Below are 19,165 nucleotides of genomic sequence, written 5' to 3'. Positions count from 1 at the left end.
TTTTATTAATCTTACTAAACCTTGTAGTTGTGGAAATGGAGAACAAGGGACGTGACCTGTTCCTGTGCCACCAAATGGTGAACTGGGCACCTGCAGGGCCTCAAGGGACCTTCTATGGTGGAGGCACAGAGCCGGACTCCCGAGTCCTCGTGGGATGTGGGGCTTGCAGAGGCGCCCAGAGGTGGGGTAGCTTTCGGTGAAGCCCACCTAATGCTGCTCTGCGGGGCGGGTGGGTTCCGGCTGTCGCAGTGCTGGTGGGGTGAGGGTGCCCAGGGGGGCTCCCAGGTGGTGCCGGCTGGCGTGGGATGGGCCATGTCCGCACTGGCAGCAGCTCCCAGCCCTAGAGCAGGAGGGATGCGCGTTCCTCTCTGCGCTGAACCTCTTCGAATCGCTCTTAAGCTGTTCGTGAGTCTTCCCCTTGCGCCGTGCGTGACTCATCCGGCCTCCTGCCTGGCCCTCTCTGCGCCCTTATCGAAGGAAACTCTGAAATCATCGCGTGCCGGGGGAGCGAGCCGCTGGCTCCACTCGCTTGCTGAAGCCGCCTGCAAAAGCGCTTGGTTTTAACTCGCCTTGCCCCTGCCTGGGAAGGGTGGCTGCTGGAAAACTGCAATGAGATGCATCTGATGGCTCTGCAGATCATAAGATATCTCTGTGGGGATTGCTAATGCTCTGCCCCGGATAAGAGTCTGTTGTTTTCATGTTTGTTTTCCCTGTGTTCGTACTGCTTGTACAGCAGGGAGCCGCGGCTCTTGGAGCACACCCTCTCCTGCTGCTTACGCCAAAGCAGCCGTGCCAAAAGCTTGCTCGGCTGCTCTTGGAGCCGGGGAGCTACGGGTAGCCTCCAGCACCGCAAGGATTTGTGCAGCTCTGCACGGTCCTTACTGACCAGCTGCTTTGCACGAAGTTCTCTTGATGCCCCAGGTTAGGGGGGCTGCTCAGCCTGAGGGAGGAGAAAATTCGTTTGCTTTCCACGGCTCAGCTTTTTGTTTTTTGTTTTTTGGGTTTTTTTTTATTTTTATTTTTTGAAGAGTCTGTCTTTTATTCAGTGTCCCTCAGCCTTGTCCCCAGGGGTTGGAGAAGGCTGTTAGAAAAGGCAAGTGGCCTCCATGGGATGGTGATATAAATAGGTACATAAATAGGTGCAGCAGGCAGAGCTACCTGCGAGCCTCACCCTGCTTCCATCTGGCCGCCTGCTTGAGTTGCAGCCCCGGTCCCCGCAGTGATGCCCAGCTGCCGTGGCCATGGCTCACCTGGCACTGCCATCCCTGCACCTGTCGGCAGCCTCAGCGTGCTCCGCTGCAGGGGGCAGGCATCCGGCAGCTTCCGTACATGAAGTTTGGAAGGAAACTATCCCCGTGCTGCTGCCCTCGCAGCCCTCCCATGACAAATTTGTGAGCTGCTAACTGCCCCCACATCAGGAACGCCGGCATCACCTTCCTCTGCGGTGCTGGTACCCGGGAAGCCGGGCAGCGTTCCCCTTGTGCTGTGGCTCTCAGCAGGCTCTCCTTCATTCCCTCGAGTTTGGTGCATGCCAGGGTGGTGAAGAGCAATTCACTGATGTAGAGATGGTTGGATTTGGACACTAGGTAGTCTGAAATTCATGCAGGTGTAGCAGCAGCCAGATCCCCGCGGTTGGGATTTGGACCATGGTGGACCAAAGGGCTGCAGCGGTGTTTCCTCCTTGGTGAATCATCTCTGTATCTGCAACCCTTTGAGCATTTGCTCAAAAAATAGTTATTCCTGGTGGAGCTTAACTAAGTGACGAAACTGAATCTTATGTTGGAAACGTGCTGCGTGGCACTCACTCGTTTCAGCGAGGAACAGAGCTTGGCTGTGGGCTGTGCCACCCCTGTCCTGGAGCTGTGCTGAGCCCGGTGTTCCCAGGCATCGCTTCCTGGCACCCTTGGGTGCTGTGTTCACGTGGTCTTCGTGAAACATCTTTTCCCATCACCTTAACTCAACTGAAATACAAAAAAATAGTGATTTCCTAAATGGTGAGGCTTTGCTGGGAGCCGAATCGCGAACGAAGGAATTTCTGCTGTGAGCGTTTGGGTTGAAATGGTGTATGAGAGGCACTGACTGCAGCCGTTCGCTCCCAGCCCTTTTGGTCTTCTGGGGTGGTGGGAGCTCTTCTTAATGCAACTTTTCTGTAAACCTGGGGTTAAAATTAATGAAGAAAACTCGGTCTTTTCCCCTCTGACATACTGGATGCGTGTCATGACATATGTGATTGAGACAAATAATAGTTGTAGCATTTCTTAATGCGCGTTTCAACATTTCTACTGATTTCTACGGCTGCTAATCTTTTTTTTAACTTCATTTCAGTTAGCCACGTGTTCTGGGCTCTCTGCCCCCTGTCTTTTTCCAGTTTCGCTGAAGGAACTCCTCCAGCTTTGCAAGGCTGCGAGATTGGCTTGAAAGGCCAGAAAAATGCCAGAGGTGAAAAATTGTCCTTTGAGGAGTTCAGGCATTCAAAGTGTAATTTTACCTCTCGCTCATTATGAGGAGCATTAAGGGAAGCGCTGGTGCCAGCGGTGGTTTCGTCGTGCTGCTGTTGGTGAGGAGAGCACACAGGGATCTGCACGCCTGCTGTCCCTGCCTGGCCGGCGAGGGGGCTGTGCCGGAGGTCCTGCGCTTCACAGGAATTTAAGATCATTGCTGTCCTGGTATTTCAGAAGCAAAAATCATAAAAAATGAATCCGTACACCGTCCTGTGTAAAACATTTAAAATACGGCCTCAAGTGCCGCTCTCCAGGAAACCAGTACAAGCCTAGTGGGTGTCACTGGGAGAATGGTCTGCTCTGTGTCTTTGCTTTAAAATATGGTTTCACTGCATCCTTGTCTTCCTGATCAATGATATCTATCACTATGAAGGTCTAGGGAAGAAAAGTTACACTGGATAATTAGTGTGCACTTTATCAGAGGTAGGGTAAGAGTGCACCATTCTCCGCAGAACCTGTAATCTGCACCACTCACTCCCAGTTTTCTCCAAAACAGACCGATAATACCCCAAAACCGTGTTATCCTTCCAATCTTGCTTGTTTGCTTTTTGTTTTGGTTGGGTTTTTTTTGAGCTGATACGTTGCCTGACTGCTGAGCTGTTGATGAGGGGACCAGAAAAACCTCTCTGTGTGTTTAACTGCCTTCATCTTCGATCCAGCGTAATAAGACTTGCCAGCGTTTCTGAGGTGTGACAGGTACGCCATAGCAGGTTTCCATCAGTCAATAAGGGAGATAAGACAAGCATAAGTAATATATGGAAAATGCTATGGAATGCTATATGGAATTGCTATGTTGGCCTTTTCTTTTTTTATTAATTAAACAGTAAATAAAGAAAATAAGCCTGTTGAGCACTTACCACAAGGTTGCCTGGGCAAGAAGCAGAATTTATGAAAATGAAAAATTAGACTTAGGGTAGGAAACAGAAACTAGGCAGGGGAAAAGTGGGAGAGCGATGTGTCAGTTTAGGTAATGGTTCAGAGGGCAGATAACCAGCTCGCGAAGCAAAAAGCCACTAGGTAGGGAGAGTTACTGAAAAATGTATTTATACTTGAACCACAGCCCTGATCTTGTCCCTGGAGCCTGTGCTGGATCCACTGCAGAAGTGGTGTGTCAGTTTATAAAAGACTCTGTCAGTAAAGGACTGATTAGAAAACATAAGTATATAACAGAAGCATTAGACATTCAGTAAATTCCTTTGCAAGAGCTTTGTGAAGTACAACTAAATATAGCAAGTTATTTTTAGAAGTTCGTGCTAGCCGTTTACTTCTGGCAAGTGGAAAACCCTTGTCAGTGTGTGAAAAACGGCCTTTGTAAAACGTGTCAGTATTTCTGAATCCCCACAGCATCCAGAAAGCCTTCAGGGGCGCTCGGAAACAACTTGCTGTGGGTTAATGGAGAGCACTGCCTACACTGTACTGGGCTGGTTTTTAATTACCTAATGGTAAGCATCTCTCACTTATGGAGCAACAGGAGTGCTATTCTCCTTGCAAGATGTTTGGGTGGATTTGGGTAGATTTGGGACTACCTACAAGGCTGACGGGAAGATTAGGTTTTTTTCCCCTCATCTGAAAAAATCAACATGTTTTTGTATTCAGGCAGCTGTAGAGTATTTAGGAGTGTTCTGTGAGTCAGGACTCATTACTCACGTTCCTAATGGCACATCTGGGCTCAGTCAGGGTAACTTCATTGATTCAGAGGTGAGGTATTTTGGTGTGACTTCGTGCAGTTAGTACATGCTGCGTAGATACAACAGCTTGGAGAAGAATCCGGCCCCTTGGCCAAACACTTTGTGTGTCCGCTCGTAAAGTTTTGCCGCAAGTACAGAGAATTCCCTGGAAGCGGTGGGTCAGGTACCACGTCCAGAACCTCATCTCCAGGGTGGCAGCATGGATGAACTCCCATCTCCTTCATGAGGCAACTCCCTGGGAAATTCTTCAGTGGGAGTCGATAACAATGGGCACATTCTTTTCCCTTCAGGGATCACTGCCCTCTCTTTTGCATGCTGGAGGAAAAAATGGTATTTCTCATGTTCTGCATGTCCCGTTGCTCAGCTCTCCACGAGGAAGTAGAAAATGTTCTGTAGTGACCAAGCATTGAGAAGAAATGGAGGTGCATCATCAGCTGCTGTGCATCAGGGTCTTGCAACATTCCCTTGAAAAACCTGGATTTCCAGAGTTCCATTTCTAACCCTAAAATCTGTTCTTGGCTTAAAATGTTCTTATTTAAGTACAGAATGAACTTTTATTGTCTTCTGTTTGTTTGCTTTTTTGAAAGGAAAAAAAAAAAAAAGTGTGTGGCTGGTTTTGATATTTCTGTTGTCAAGTTTTGAAGAGGAAAGCAAAATACAAAAATGGAGCTCCTCCTTAAGTTTGATCTGTTTATTTGCATTGCTGCAGCTCCAAATCGTTTGGGGCTTTCCTTATTTTTCCAACTTTGAAGTAAGATTTTGACAGCTACAAATAGTCCCGGGCATGGATTGTTGAAGCTGTGGGTGAGTTGCTCTGTGCAGGGCACCCCTGATGGTCTCTGCTGGCTGCTTTTCCCCTAAAAGGGGAGATCAGTTAAAGTCACGTCTCACCTTCCAATGCAGGCAGGGGTGTCCCATCCCCTTCCCAGGGACAGGACAGGTTGGGAATGCTGCAGGCTGTCTTGGTTCAGGGGTCCGTCCTTTTGCCTCTTTGTATTTAGCTCGGTTGGAGACAAGTGAAATTAAGCACTGCTTTAGAAATGTCGCCGGCTGATGATTGCTATGGTGATGGGGTGAGGGTCTTTGTAATTTTTATTTTGTTTTCTCCTTAATTTGCGGTACACTGTGCAGGGAGCAGTGTGTGATTGAGGATAAGCCAAAGAGCTGCTGAACCCACTGCCCGTTCGGCCCCTGAGCTGTCGGAGGAGCAGTGATTCTTGCCTGGCTGTGTCCTAGGGAGAAGTAGAGATGATGCTGGCTTTAGCAACTGCTGCACAGCTAATAAAATGTAAAATAATTGGGTTAGCGAGGGGATATTTAGGTATGAATAACCTGCGTGAGGGTACGGGCAGGCTGGTCGTGGCAGATGTGGAGTGTGTGCTCTGTGACCGCTCTTCTACACAGTAGGAGTTTTTCTGTTGTTTTTTCAAGTGTTTATTTCTAAAAATGTTGCTGCTTTCTCTCTGCGTCTCCGTGACACCCATCGTCACGTTGTGTCCCTGTGGTATTAGATGAGGCAGCCCAAGCGTGGTTTTTCTGGTGCACAGAGATCCTGGTGGTCCCTGTAGCTGTCACCAATGGGTTGTCACTGACACTTCTCTTTCCTGGTACTCAGGGACATGTTTTCCTCTCTCGGCAACAGGGGACCGTTGCAATCAGACAGATAGAAACTTCAAGGAGTGCGACCCTCCTCTGAGGGGTGCAAAGCTAACTTAGGATATGCGTCCTTGACATCTCGAGCATCGCGGACCCTCGAGCAGCAGCTCCATGCCCCATTCTCCAGCCGCATCCGCTCATCCCGTGGCAGCGTGAGGTGATGCGCAGGGCTGCGTCCCTCCGCGGGGTCTGTCCTGCGGTGATGTTTTCCTTCTGTTTTAAATTCTAAGCACTGGAGGGGGGAAAGCAGCACCACAGCCCATTTTAGAGCTCCTGGTTGTAATCTGTGCTTTTTCAGAAGCGTAGGTTTTGCAAAGGTAGCAAATTTTGTTAGTTTGTAGTCTATGGTTGCTGTGAAAGGTTGAAATGAGAATCCTTGCTAGGTCTTTGCTGAGCAGGCTGTGGGGCACATCCCTCAATAGCTGCAGTCTCTGGAGGTGTGTTTATACATACATAAATACAACCAGAAAGCTCTTTGTGTGCCTCTGAGGACTGTCGGGAAGCTGTAGCTGGCACTCCTTCCCTCCCTCCTCCCGGGCCCGGCTCGGCTGGCGTTATTCTGTGCAGAGAGTTGGGACTTTATTTTTACTAGAAGAGTAAATAATTTTGTGACCGCAAATAGTGAAAGTTGGCATCGCTTACTGAATGCTGTAAGGAAGAAGAGTCCTAGAGGATTCCTGATCGAATTAGTTCCGATGCGTTTCCACAGAAATGGGCTGAGCTGTACCAAGAGCAGGCAGGGTCCTTCAGGGCTGTGACTCTGCACGCTGTTTGCAGGGATACCCCTGCCTTGGATGCACAGCGTTATTCCTTCAGCGACAGTCCGGCTCTCCGCACGCGTTCCTGGTGCTGTGTGAGCAGGGCAGACCCTGCAGCCGCCTCTCTCCACCCCTCACCCTCTCTCTGCTGCCAGGATTCGGCTGTGCAAAACGGGGGGCGTTTGGCAGCCATGTGTTTGTATCAGGGGGAAAAAACTTCCGAGCGTCTGTTAAAATGAGGGATAATAGGGGCTTATCTCTCCCAGTGTGGAGCTGTAGCCCTGTTTTTCCGTGCAGCCGATCTCTTCCTGCCCAGCTCCAGCTGCTGACCGCAGTGGTCCCTTCCTGCTGTCAAGCTGCTTTCCTGTGGCTCATCCCTTTCTCCCCAGATCCCCTGCCTTGTCCCTGTCCTGGGGTGTCACCACACCACCATTTGGGAGTCACCAAAGGAAGGGGTGACTTCCGAGCATCTCTGAGCGCTGCATGGCAATGCTCTGCTTTGGGCTCTGGTGCTGCCCTGGCTGCTGGACCCCGCAGGGACGGACCCCCCTGGGCGTGAGCATCTTCTGTCCCCTCAGTGGCTGGTGCCAGCAGGCACTGCTGCAGCGGGGTCAGCTGCCAGAGTCATCCCTATGTTAATTTCCAAATAAACACCCCATCATTATGATGACACCCATAATAGCATAGCAGTACCCGATGCTCTCCGTCCTGTGTGTATATATATAGGATTTGTCGGAAGCCGGTGTTCAGCCAAGGCTCTGTACGTGTACAAAGACGAGTCACGTTGGTCCGTAGGAGTCTGGTTTCCATTAAACACTCCTCAGGAGCCGCGCCAGGCCTTCACAACACTGGCTCTCCCTCCAGCTTGTCCTCTCCTTTCCTAACCCTACCTCTTCCACAGTCATTTTTCTATGGTGGGGTCTGCACGTGGCTCCGGGCGGCTGCCCCGGCCACCCCAGGGATGTCCTTGGTGGCTGTCACCTTGGCCTGGCCACCCCAGGGATGTCCTTGGCGGCTGTCACCTTTGCCTGGCTGCCCCAGGGATATTCTTGATGGCTGTCACCTCGGCATGGGACAGCAGGGATGGCTGCCACCTTCAGCAGCCGTTAGCTCCGGGCAGCAGGATGGCACAGCAGGATGAATACACACCATCACTGCTTGCAGCTGGGGCTTCCTACACCCGACTTTGCCCCCAAAATGAAAAAAATTCCTCATCCCAAGAGAAACCAAACAGCACTGGACTAATTAAGGAGCTCTCATTTTTTTTTCACTGTTAGGCTAATGTGAGATGTGGTCTATAGCATATCCACCTGAATTTTCTTCAGCTAGAAAATTGGAAAATAAGCTTTCCGGCTAGACAACGTTTTGAAAGGAAAATATAACTTAAATCAGCTATACTGTTTCTTTTTTTCTGGTTAAAATTTATTGTGTTTGGCTTTTTCAAACCCTCCTCTGCTATTGCCTTACCCCTTATTTCTATAAAAACCAAAAGGCAAGCAGCTCGCCAAGGACCATTTCTCCGATGCTGGGGCTAAACACTGCGCCGACACACGCGATGGAAAAACGGCGCCTGCAAACCCTCCGTCCCTGCGGGTGCTGTCATTTGTGCCTGCAGCCCTGCTCCTGGCTCATGGGGACACACGAGCCGGTGCCTCGTCACCGATGCACGTGGAAGGGGACAGACGGACGCCAGATAGAGGGACAGACACCAGCCAGGGCAGGCAGGGACAGTGATGGATCCAGTGCTGCGCTGGGGGTGTGGGAGGGCGGGATGCGAGGAGCCGTTTCGGGTGCCGCTGGCTTTTGGAGGGGCTGCTCAGGGACATTTAAACAGGGTGATTAAAGTTCACCCACTAATAAATGTAGTTAAGGTGCGAGGAGGGGCTGGGCAAGGGCCATGAGCAGCCTCCAGGGAAGACGACGAACGTTTGCAGGGGGACAAACAAAGATTCCCCTGAGCGACAACTGAATGAGGGCCTCCGGCCCCGGCCTGAAGCGAACCGAACGCTGCGGGGACTGAGAGTGAATTATTTGCTGAGGTTTTCCATCAAATCAATGACATCGTTCTGTGCTGGAGTTCACCCATTGACGCTCTCTCAGCCCCCCCCGGCAGCTGTGCTTAAATAGCCACATTCAGGCCTGAATCTGCCCATTCAGGAGCAAAGGTTTGACCCGTCAGAGGAAACTGCTGAACGAGGTTTTTGAGGGGAAAGCGGGGACTGGGTGCGCTTCGAGGCCACCCTCCTCCCCGGGACCGGGACCTGGCCATCCCCGGGTGCCACGCTTGCGTGGGGAGGACCGGGGGGCACCGGGGTGCTCCTGGCCTAGGGACAGGGGAAGCAGAGCAGTGTGGGGACCTGCCGGGATCCCACAAGGGCCACTTGATTTCCTTTCCCAACGTCCAATTCAGTGTTGTCCAATTTTTCTCTCCCCTTCGTAGCAGCATTTCAGAAAACCCCGTGTTTGCCACTGTGGTGATAAAGTTCTTTTGTCACTGAGTCTGCGATGGAAAAGAACCAACAAAAATACACCCAGATCACCATTTTCCTTAGGCTAGAAATGCAGGGGGTCGCCTGTACTGTGCGGACACAGTTCCTCACTAATTCACACCTCATTTTTGGCTGTTATTTCCCCCCAGATTTTAACAACTGATGCCAAAAGTGATTGTTCTTGTCTTATTTTTTAAACAAATAGCCAAATTATGTAAAAAAAATGAATGACATACGCAGAGTTGCTCTGTTACAGCAATCTTTCCCCTGGTTTCCAAAGCAGGGGGTGTGAGCTGGTTGCACGTTACCGTCTGTGCCGTCACATCTTCCACACTTGCAGCTTCCTAAATTTCAGCAAGCGCCGCCTCTGGTGCACCCCCACAAAGGAATCCAGCCTGCCACTGGCGTCCAAAATTAGGGAAAACCGCAACGTACATCAAAGTATAAAATTCTTCCTTTGCTTTTGTTTTATTGTCTATATCCCATTCCCTAAGGTCAGGCAAGTTCAGCCTCCTCCTGTTTGTGTCTGGGGTATTTGCTGTTGGAGAAAGACTAAACCCCCAAAAAAGCGTTTTAAGTTTGTGCGGGAAGGTGTGGGAGAAGGATCTGGTTTTTTCCTGCGGTGAAGTGTTACCTGTGGCTGTCACAGCTGTCGCGGGGTGGGTGATTTTGGCGCTGGGGTCTGCTGCGTTGTCACTGCCCCATCCCGGCCGCAGCTCCTCTGCCAGGGTCAGCAGACGCCTTCACAACAACGGAGCCACTGACGAAGCTGTGAAGCAGCCGCACAGGATGCAAAGACACAAAGGAGCCTTTTGGCTAGAAACTTCTCTGGAAAGTCCAAAAATAATTTGGGCTGAGCTACCAGCCACCATCAGGAAGCGTCTTTGCTTCAAGACTGAATGTTTCTTCACCAGCGGGCCAGGAGCGGGTCCCAGGGCCATCTGCAGCCACTCTGAGGAGCACAACTTGAACCCTCTGTCATACTTCTCTTAGGGCCTGTTTGCGTCTGTCACCCCCTAAAGAGGGGCAGTTATTTTGAGTCCTGTCTTTTTCCCCACGTTTATTTTCTGATTCTACACATCTTTCTCCGATATAATGAAAAAAGATTTACTTTGAACAGTGAGAAGCCTGTCTGATAGCCTCCGTGCTCCGAGGAGCTGTGCTGATGTGTGTGTGGCACCAGGGACATCGACTTCTCTGGAAACATTCCTGCGGCGATGGTGAATGCTGCATTTGAAGCTACATGTTTTCCTTCAGGGGAAATGTGTTGGTGTCTCTTCCTGTACAGAGCAGGACGTGAGGCTATTGATCGGCTGTTTGTACGATTCGGTGCATCCATATAGTGTTGCAGAAGCTTTTTCAACAACCCTGAGAAAGAAAACCAAAACAAACCAAAGGCTCTCTGCAGCCTCTAATGGATGTTAACTTTGCAACGCTTTCTGAAGGGCTTAAATTCATGATGGCTATGGATTTTTCTAACCACCTCACTATAGTTGAGTTCCATTCAGGCTGAATTTCTAAGAGTTGCCTCTTCTGTATAACAGTTGCAAAAATACACAGCCTTATTGCTCTGTCCTTTTCCAGGTTACTCATCGGCAGTACAGAAATTCTCCCAGACTCTGCAGTCCTTCCAGTTCGACTTTATTGGAGACACACTAACGGATGACGAGATTAATATTGGTAAGTTTTCTTCTTTTTGATGCAAACTTTCAGTAACAGAGAAAGTCTGTCCTTCTTTAGGAATTTGCCAGCGCTGATGGTTTTTGAACAGCATCAGGAGCCAGGTTCCTCGGATGCCAGTCAGCTGTTCCATAGCATGTTTTACAAAGTTGAACTTTCACGGGTAGAGTTTCACATTCCTAATTCAGCGGATAATTTGTGGAGGTTTTCCACGGCTCCAGCCCTGCTCCGTGCTGCCGGGCTCTGGGGAGGATGGCGGCGTGGCGCTGGCCTCCCAGCAAGTCCCATTTCCAAGTGCCGCAAGTGGAATGGGAGCAGGTGTGGCACTGAGCATCGGCCACGTCTCCTGATCCAGGCGAGCGCTGCTCCTAACGGTGCATTTGCTCCGCTGAAAATGCCTTGCAAAAGCCAAGTGGCCCCCGCAGTGCCCTGAAAAAGGCACCAGCTGCAAACCGCCTGGAAAAATGAATTGTTGGATGTGTCGTCCTATGGAAAACAATGCGGCAGGGAAGCCTGGGGCACAAGCATTGTACTGCTCCTTGCACATCTGTTTCGGGATTAGCAATCCTGAAGCCATTTTACGTCCCTGCCAGCCTGGTGCAACAGCTGTGCAGATTACACAGCTGCCAGCTGCACCCAGGGAGCTAAACCGGATGGCCTAAATGCCCTAAACCCAGTGCTTTTCAAATTAATCCTACTTCTGGCTTGGCTAGTGCTATTGAATGGCCGGTGCAGGTGTGTGAGTACTGCGGTAGTGGCAGGGCTGGCAGCCGGCAGGAGGGACGGCAGGGGATCCTCCAGCCCCCCAGGGGTTGACCCTGGCCCATGGGACAAAACCCTGGGGGCACCTCCCTGGACTGAGAGGATGAGGCTACGCGTGGCGGGGGGCACAGGGCATTAGCAAAGCTGCTCCTGGGGGATGAACATAGGAAAAAAAAAGAACAAAACCCAAAGCTTTTGTCAGGCTGTTGTTGAAGAGCGGCTGCAGGCATAACATTGCTGATGTCAGGTCTCTCGGCCATCGCTGAAAGGGGAAGGAAGTAAGGTCTGTTCTTTGGGTTGTTTTATTTAAAGCAATTTAAAGCAGATTGCAGCTTGCCCTTCAAAATCTGATTTCCTTTATGGAAAGTCTCTAGGTGAAACCCACTGGAAATGAGTCAGCGTCCAAGTCTAATGGCAATAGAGGTACTGCGTTTCCAAACTCATCTGAATAAGGGAGGGGAAAACGTTGCCGTATAAATGCCCCTCCTGGGAGCAGAGGGATCTGAAGCAAACAGCCGCCAAGGAAAGGAGCGTCCCTTCTCACGGCTGGAAGGGACAAAGCTCCAATGTCCTGCACCCTTGCGCTGCCTCTCCGCCTGCTTCCACGTGCTGGTTGCGGGAGGGGAGCAGAGCTGGTGTGGTGTGCCGCTGCGGTGAGCCGCTGCCGTGAACTGGTGCAGCGGGGCTGTGGTGAGCCGGTGCGGTGCGTTCGCTGCACTCAACGGGCGAGGAAGAATGCTGGAAACGGCCAAGGTTGAATGGGGGGGATCATGGGCAGAGGTAGAGATCAAAGCAAATGTAAAACACTCGGTGGTGAAACGAGCGAGTTTCCCTACTTCTGTTTTTGTTGGGGAATATTTGTTTTGCTTTTTCAAGAAAAGGTCCTTGGTTTTACCCTGTGAAAGAGCCTGTCCTTCCCCAAACCGTGCAGGGCCTGCTGGGGCTGAGCCGGTTTGCCAGGCTCCCGTATTCCTGAAACAGCAGCAGGGCGTTGACTTCTCTGTAGCAGCTTCCATCTCCTGCAAGGGTGCCAGAGATCTGTGTGGGAGCGTAGGAGCTCATTTGATGTGCAGGATATGGGAATGAAGCAAAACATTCACAAGGACTTCTTATTGTACTTCAGGGAACGTGTTTGATCTGTAAATATAACTGATGCCGCACTTCTTTCTTCTTATGTAGGCAGAGAGCAGGCTGACACCCCTGCACGTCAGGTGGTGGCTTTGAACACTGCAAGTGTGAGTCAGGACACAGACGCTGGGTTGATGTTGTCTGTTGTGAGTAGTGCTTTGCCCTGGGGACGTTAATTTTTACACGGCGGCTTCGGTCCCTCCGCCGGTCGCCCGTGCGGGACCGACACCAGCAGCTCCTCCAGAGATGAACAGAGTAATGAAATCAGATGGAGCATTCCTCCCTCCCAGGCACGGGAACCTGAAATCCTCTGGTTTTAAACAGGTGATGCCCTTGACCGTGTCCAGCTGAGTCGCTCCCCGGCAGTTCCCAGCCGTGGCAGGCAGCCTTCCTGCTCTGCTCTGCAAGGGTTTGCAAGCGTTGACCCAGACCAGTAGCGTGGGTCCACCCCAGTGCTCCTGGACACCACTGGTCTGGCAGCAGGGTGTAGCCTCAGCCATGTGTTTGTGGTGCAAGGACGAATTCAGTGGGTAGCTCTGCGACCTCAGCCAGGAAATGTGTGCCTGGACTCTTCCTGTAGGGCAAGGAAAAAAAAAACCCACGTAGTGAAAATTTTAGGCACTGGTATTTTCCTTGTAAGTTCAGAGCTAGACTCTCTTTCTCCCCGTGATAATTCCTTTCCTGGCTCGGGCTCCCGGTGTCTGTGCGCACTTCAGGTTTACCATCGTTCTGAGTAACCACAGTGAAAGTCAGCGTGTCGGCCTCGTGGTCGAGCATAATAAACTATTAGGACATTGCATGTGCTGGGCTCTGAAGCCCTCGCTCTGCAAGAGAACTCAGAAGTTACTGACTCATCAAGAAGGTTGTGTTTTGATGATGCCAGCTGAGGGACTGTGTCACGAGGCTGTGGTTTTTCCCTTTTGTGTCTGTCTCAGCAATTGCACAGTGAATCCTCTTAACACTGGAAGCTCGTACTCGCTGGCTGTGCAGCAGCGTTACGGCTGGTTTTTAGCAGAAAGACAGGTACTTCTCCGCAGGTACTGTACATGGATGAGGGGAGAGGGCCCTCAGTTTGCAGATACAGCACAAATGCATGCCCTCCTCTCATCTGTGGGATGAGCTATTGCTGTATGTGCCTCGCTATACGCCTGATTTATTTCCTCATGTGTTACCCCTGCCATGCCAGGTGTGCCAGAGCTCTGGATGCCACCCTGCTCAAGAGCTCTGGTGTCAGCCAGGCGCTTCTGAGGTTCTTTGGTTCACTCTCAGTCTTTAAATAGCTTAAATTTAAATTTAAATTGGTCAAGTGGCTCCTCGTGAGTGCAGGGTCTGAACCGCAAGCGCAAGAACTCCTGTAAATTTTACAAATCAAGCCATTCGGTGCTTTCCACGTGGCAATGGAAGGGTGAGCGTGAAGCCCATGGGACCTGTCCCCAGCGCTGCTCCGAGCAGGGTGCTGCTCCTGCAGCTGGGAGGTGGTGAGTGGCACTGTGGGAACCTCTCCCAGCTAATTCCCAGGTAGTTCCTGTGTACAGTGAGGCGATCAGATTATTCCCCGCAGGCGTTCAGCACACAGCCACGCTATTTGCATAGGCAGATGTTTGCCCAGCCTTGTCCTACAGCCTCCCAGAGAACCGAGACTTTTGCAATGCTTTCAGTTCAGTGCTGTGAGCGCTCTTCTGGTGAGAGAGTTTTTCCTCCCTGCTACAAATTCACCCCCTTCCCACGTTCTTCTTCGGTGGGCAGAGAGAAGGGCTGAGTGTTCCCTCTTGATGGTAACCCTGTCGGTGTGGGGAGAGTCCAACACACCTACCTAGTCTCTTTTTCTTCCCCAGGCTAAATGAACCTTGTTGTCGTTTGAGTTTGTTCAAGGAAAGGTTTCATGTTATTTTTATTGTAGTTGGACTCCCAGAAAAGGGTGGACCAATGAGATACTTCTGTGTAATTTTTACCATTTTGGGTAGTGGTGTCAATGCCTGTGAGCTTTTCTACACCTGCTGCCTTTCCTTCCTGGGTACACGGACTTTGTGCTTCTTGTCACTGAATGTTATCTTTATGATTCTGGGCTGTTTTCGTCTTACAGACTTGTGGTCCTAGAAAGCACCTGCGGCTCTTCCCAGCTCGGGCAGAGGTGCCGGGCCCGTTCCGGTGCTGCCAGCAGTGGTCCAGGCAGGACAGACAGCCCCATACTCCCCACAGCCCCCCACGGTGGCAGAGCCCGTCCCGCTGCCATCCCTGGTGCTGGCAGCTGCCCCTTCCCCTCCTTTGCCCCTTCCCTACCACTGCTTTACCAGCTTTGCAGTACAATTCCTAATGAAAGTTAATTAACATTGTCTTCCCTTCCCAGGGCATTATCTTCTTCACTTGCTCCGGGCAGGAGGCCCTCCTCTCCAGTGGATAAATAAATTCCCCTCATGGCCAGCCTTTACTGATGGCCTGGCCTAATTCAGTTTCTGCCAAAAGGGGCCACCTCTTCTTTGCTTTTGGCAAGCCTTTAGGCGGCGATGCTGGGGTTGCAGCCAGATTTGGGTACCCCAGTGTGTGTCCCTCATGCTCCGGTGCCACATCGCAGCTCCACTGACCAGCCTCTTCTTTTCCTTACAGCCGAGTCCTTTAAGGAGTTTGCAGAGCTGCTGCACGAGGTAGAGCTGGAGAGGTCCATGATGGTAAGATGATCTGAACAGTGCACTGGTGATCGCTACCTTGTCGCAATGTTTAAAAGCTAAACCACAGCCAAACGGCACCATGTACCTCGGTGTGAAGCTTCCTATGGGATGGAAGCTGGGAGCACCAGGATGTTGCGCTTTTTACCATGTCAGGTCCACGGTGCCATCGCCACGTGCCCCGAGCAGCCAAGGGGAGGTGCTGGGCAGGGAGGGGGAGAGGTTGTCCCACGCACCGTCCAACACCTCTCCTACATGCCAGGCAGCCATGGAGCACCAGCACCCTGCCAGAGCCAGGTGTGCCTGGGCTGGTAACAAGCTGGTTTTGTGGTGAAAAAAAGTGCTAAAGAAGCAAGATGTATTTTTAGCTTCGTTTTTCCGGGTGCGAGCACGCAGGTCCCCGTGTGCCCCTGTCCTTGCCAGCACAGCTCCCGCAGGGCGATGCGCTGCCTTCGGTCTCCCGCTGCGTTGTGCCCTCTGCCTCTCCGGAGCTCCTCCAGACCGAGTGCCGGCTTCCCGTTTCACTCCTAATTCCAGGAAAAACACGAAGGTTGGGCTTGGTAGAGAGCTTTTACAGCATGCCAGGAATGTGCTGCTTGGCTCTGCTTTCCTCTGCCTCGTGCAGCAGTGAGAGCTTGTGCCAGACTGCCGGGCCAGCACCGCAGGGGTGGCTGTGCTGGTGGGATGCCACCGTCCCCTCTGCGGGTCCTCAGGCAGGCAGGGACCAGGAGGAAACCAGTAAGAGGCTGGAGGAAAGCAGTAAGATATTTCTTTATTAATTACATCCAAGGTACAATGGCTCCTTTTGTAGTGGGTAAGTGGATCGTTTCAGGGATCATGGATGCTTTTAGGGATGTTGTCCAACTTTTCTAAATTTTTTTTAATTTTTTTTTGCCCTCCACTTGCAGGACCGGTCTCTTTACAGTAGCTCACTCAGAAGGTTTCACACTCTCGCCATGTTGATCATCTTTAAATTACCTGAAAGTACTGTGGCAGTGTGGTGTCACTGTCCCCTTCTCTTCCCCTCTCCCTTCTCTGGAGCACAGGACAGAGCCTGTCGCAGTAGAAGCGGGGGCAGGAAGAGATGACACGTCGTGTCCCAGTGCCAGGGTTCAGCAGGAGCCAGCGATGTGAACTGGAGTGAAATTGCCTGTGGATTCATGGATAGGGAGCGCAGACCATGTCCCAGGAAAGTGTCTTTCAGACATCTGGCAGGACTAGTCAGTGGAAAGGCGGGCTTTCGTTTTTCCCTAGCTGTTCCCTAGATCTGTTCAGTCTCTATTTAGGAGAAAATTCATCTGTGTCCTGTAATTAAACTGTTTCTTTCTTTGCACTGTAGGTACAGAACGCTAGTGATTTGCTGATCAAACCTTTGGAAAACTTTCGGAAGGAGCAAATAGGGTTCACCAAGGTAAGGCTTGTTTTTCTGTTTTAAATGTAAACAGATTTGTTTTATATTACTATGTTTGAATTCAATTTTTTCTCCCGTTTCCTTTGTGGTGGTGTTGTTTTTGAAAGGTAGACAATTGTTGGACTACATTTTGACTTCATGCTTTCAGAAACTTCCCCATTTAATGCTGGCTTTCAGCTGCTGGCACGAGAAAGTCCGTGCTGTGACTTTTAGTCTGATTTTTCAATCATAGGAGGCTCCAAAACCTTTTCCTGAATTCTTTGGGTTCTCTTCTGGCCTAATTCCAGCTCTGTCTCCATCCTGAGCAAGGAGGAGCGCTTGTTTCGACCGGCGATCAGGAGATACTCCTTGCTTCTTTCTCTCTTCTCCCCTTTGTTCATTCAGTGCTATTGAGAATAAAATACTTTCCTCGGATTAGTGTGTGTTAGAGTGGGAGGCAGAGAGAGCGGCAGAGGCCGGCAGTCAGAACTTGATTATAGTCATAGGGCTTTTGTTATGAAATATTTAAAGAAAGCATCTAATGAGCCTTTCAGATGGACCAAACTTTTAAAGAAACAAACTGTAAAAAGCAAATCCTGCACGTGTTGAGCAGAAAGGCTTATTTTTCCTTTGTCTGCTATCAAGAAATCCAGGTTCCACGTTACTCGGCGGCAGCTTGAAATGGGGCTGGCTCTGAACCAGCTCAGAAATGGAGATGTTTTGGAGAACACTTGGGGCTTGGATTCAGCCCAGCCCATCTGGAGGCTTTGACGTTTAATAAATACAGGATTTGAGAAACGATATTTGATCACCATCCTGCCCTTCAGAATCCCCCTGTACAACTGTGTGCGTAGAACGCCTCTCCGAGAAGCCGCAGCAGCGTGAGCATGGCGAAGGCAGTGGCCGCAGATGTCGGTCTTGTGCCGGTGAAGCTCTGCCTGCGCTTCCCTGAGGAGTGCAGGGGTAGAGCCTCCTCCCCTCTTCTCCTCCTCGCTGGCGGGTTTTGCACCAGGCCCCTGTGTTACGAGCACGTGGACGTGCCCTGGGCTGAGAGAAAACTCCCTCTTGTTTGATCTGTCTGCCTGAACAGTAGGGCCAGCACATATTTAGAAAAGAGTCGTGGGGAAGGAGTCATGGGGACAAGGTCAAGCTTATTTTCCCCTCTGTGTTTATGGAACACTTAAGTCAAGAGGGCAACAGTCTGCAAATGTTAAGATGACAGTATTAAAGTGTCCTTCAGGCTGTTTTGTTCTCGGGTAGCCCTTCAGGTGTGTAAGGATTACTTTGTCTATGGTTCAAAGCACTCTCTGCTCCAAGAGCCATGCCTGCAGGTCACATACCTGCCTCCCACTCCGGAGTGGCCAGTGCCCGGCTGACAGGCACATGTCTCGGCACGGTCGGTGCTGTAGCCCCGGCAGCGGGGTGGCTCCGAGTGCTGGCACGGGTTCACCTGGGAGCTTACAGCCCTTCCGTGGTGAGAAGAGGGCTCTGCCGTGGCTCAGCAGAAGTGCTCGCGCACAGGAGCTTGCAGGGGAGCGCTTTGCACCCCACCGTGTTTGCAGGTGCCCCCACGCTGACAGGGGCTGCAGGGGGAGGTAACGTTTTCTCTGCCGCCGCCCTGCAGCCTTGAGTGGGTGCGAGTTTTGGAGTGAGCCCCAGCCCGCTCCAGAGCCTTGCCCTCACCTTCGATGCTTTCCTGACCGGAGCCTGCGCGGCACCGCTGGCACGGGTCCCACTGGGCTGCATCCTCTGGGCATCGCCTCGGGCACAAAGCCTTCCTTCACTTGCCAGCCTGCAGAGCTCCTCCGGGTCATTCGCATCCCTCAGCAGAAGGCGTGAAATACAAATGAGGGCTCCTCACAACGCTACTCTGTCTCTCTCTGTTTCTGCTGTGCCTCCGCTGGCTGGCGTCACCCGCGTAGATCCTTCCTGATTTACACCAGGGGGAGAGAGGCTGGGGCCAGGCTGCAGAGCAGACCAGAGACATGACACAGAGAATTTGTGCCCTCTGCTTCGTTTCCCGTATTTTGGCAGAGTCGCCTCCTGTGAGATGTTTTCTGTTCTCTTTGCAAGATGCTGAAGCCAGATAGGAAGAGCCTTTGAATTGGGTCTTTGTGATGACTCTGGCTGGAGAGCAGCCAGTCAGTCTGACTAAGACATCTGAGTCTGCATTAACCCGTTTTCCCGGGAATGAATGGAGTGTCCTCAGTCAGACAGCATCCTTCTGCACAGGGGAGCCCCTGGGATGTCACTAGGACCCGCCGCAGCCACCTTCCTCCAGCCATCTTCCCCTGCTGGCTGCAGACCCATGGGATCATAGCTCTTCCCGTGACTTATTGGTGTAGACATAAAGAATAAAAGCGGAGGATCCGGGATCTCCTGAGCTGACCCATTTCTCAGCCCTGGCCATGGAACCTTATTCTGCTTGAAAGCTGTAGAGTGAGAGTTCG

At 51.3% G+C, this 19,165-nt stretch overlaps 1 protein-coding gene across 2 annotated transcripts in view; it reads left to right on the top strand.

The window, feature by feature from the left end:
• Positions 1-19,165, top strand: part of OPHN1 (oligophrenin 1) — a 68,968-nt gene that overhangs the window by 10,196 nt on the left and 39,607 nt on the right. For both annotated transcript variants that reach the window (XM_074599638.1, XM_074599636.1), the window contains exons 2-4: positions 10,677-10,772; positions 15,267-15,328; positions 16,665-16,736. In XM_074599638.1, the coding sequence (XP_074455739.1) occupies positions 10,677-10,772; positions 15,267-15,328; positions 16,665-16,736 (230 nt within the window). The remainder of the gene's footprint in view (positions 1-10,676; positions 10,773-15,266; positions 15,329-16,664; positions 16,737-19,165) is intronic.

This window comes from Larus michahellis, chromosome 9 (genome assembly GCF_964199755.1).
Source record: "Larus michahellis chromosome 9, bLarMic1.1, whole genome shotgun sequence".
NCBI classification, from domain to species: Eukaryota; Metazoa; Chordata; class Aves; order Charadriiformes; family Laridae; genus Larus; species Larus michahellis.
The sequence above is the reverse complement of the archived record's forward strand: the minus strand, read 5'-3'. Positions and strand labels throughout refer to the sequence as shown.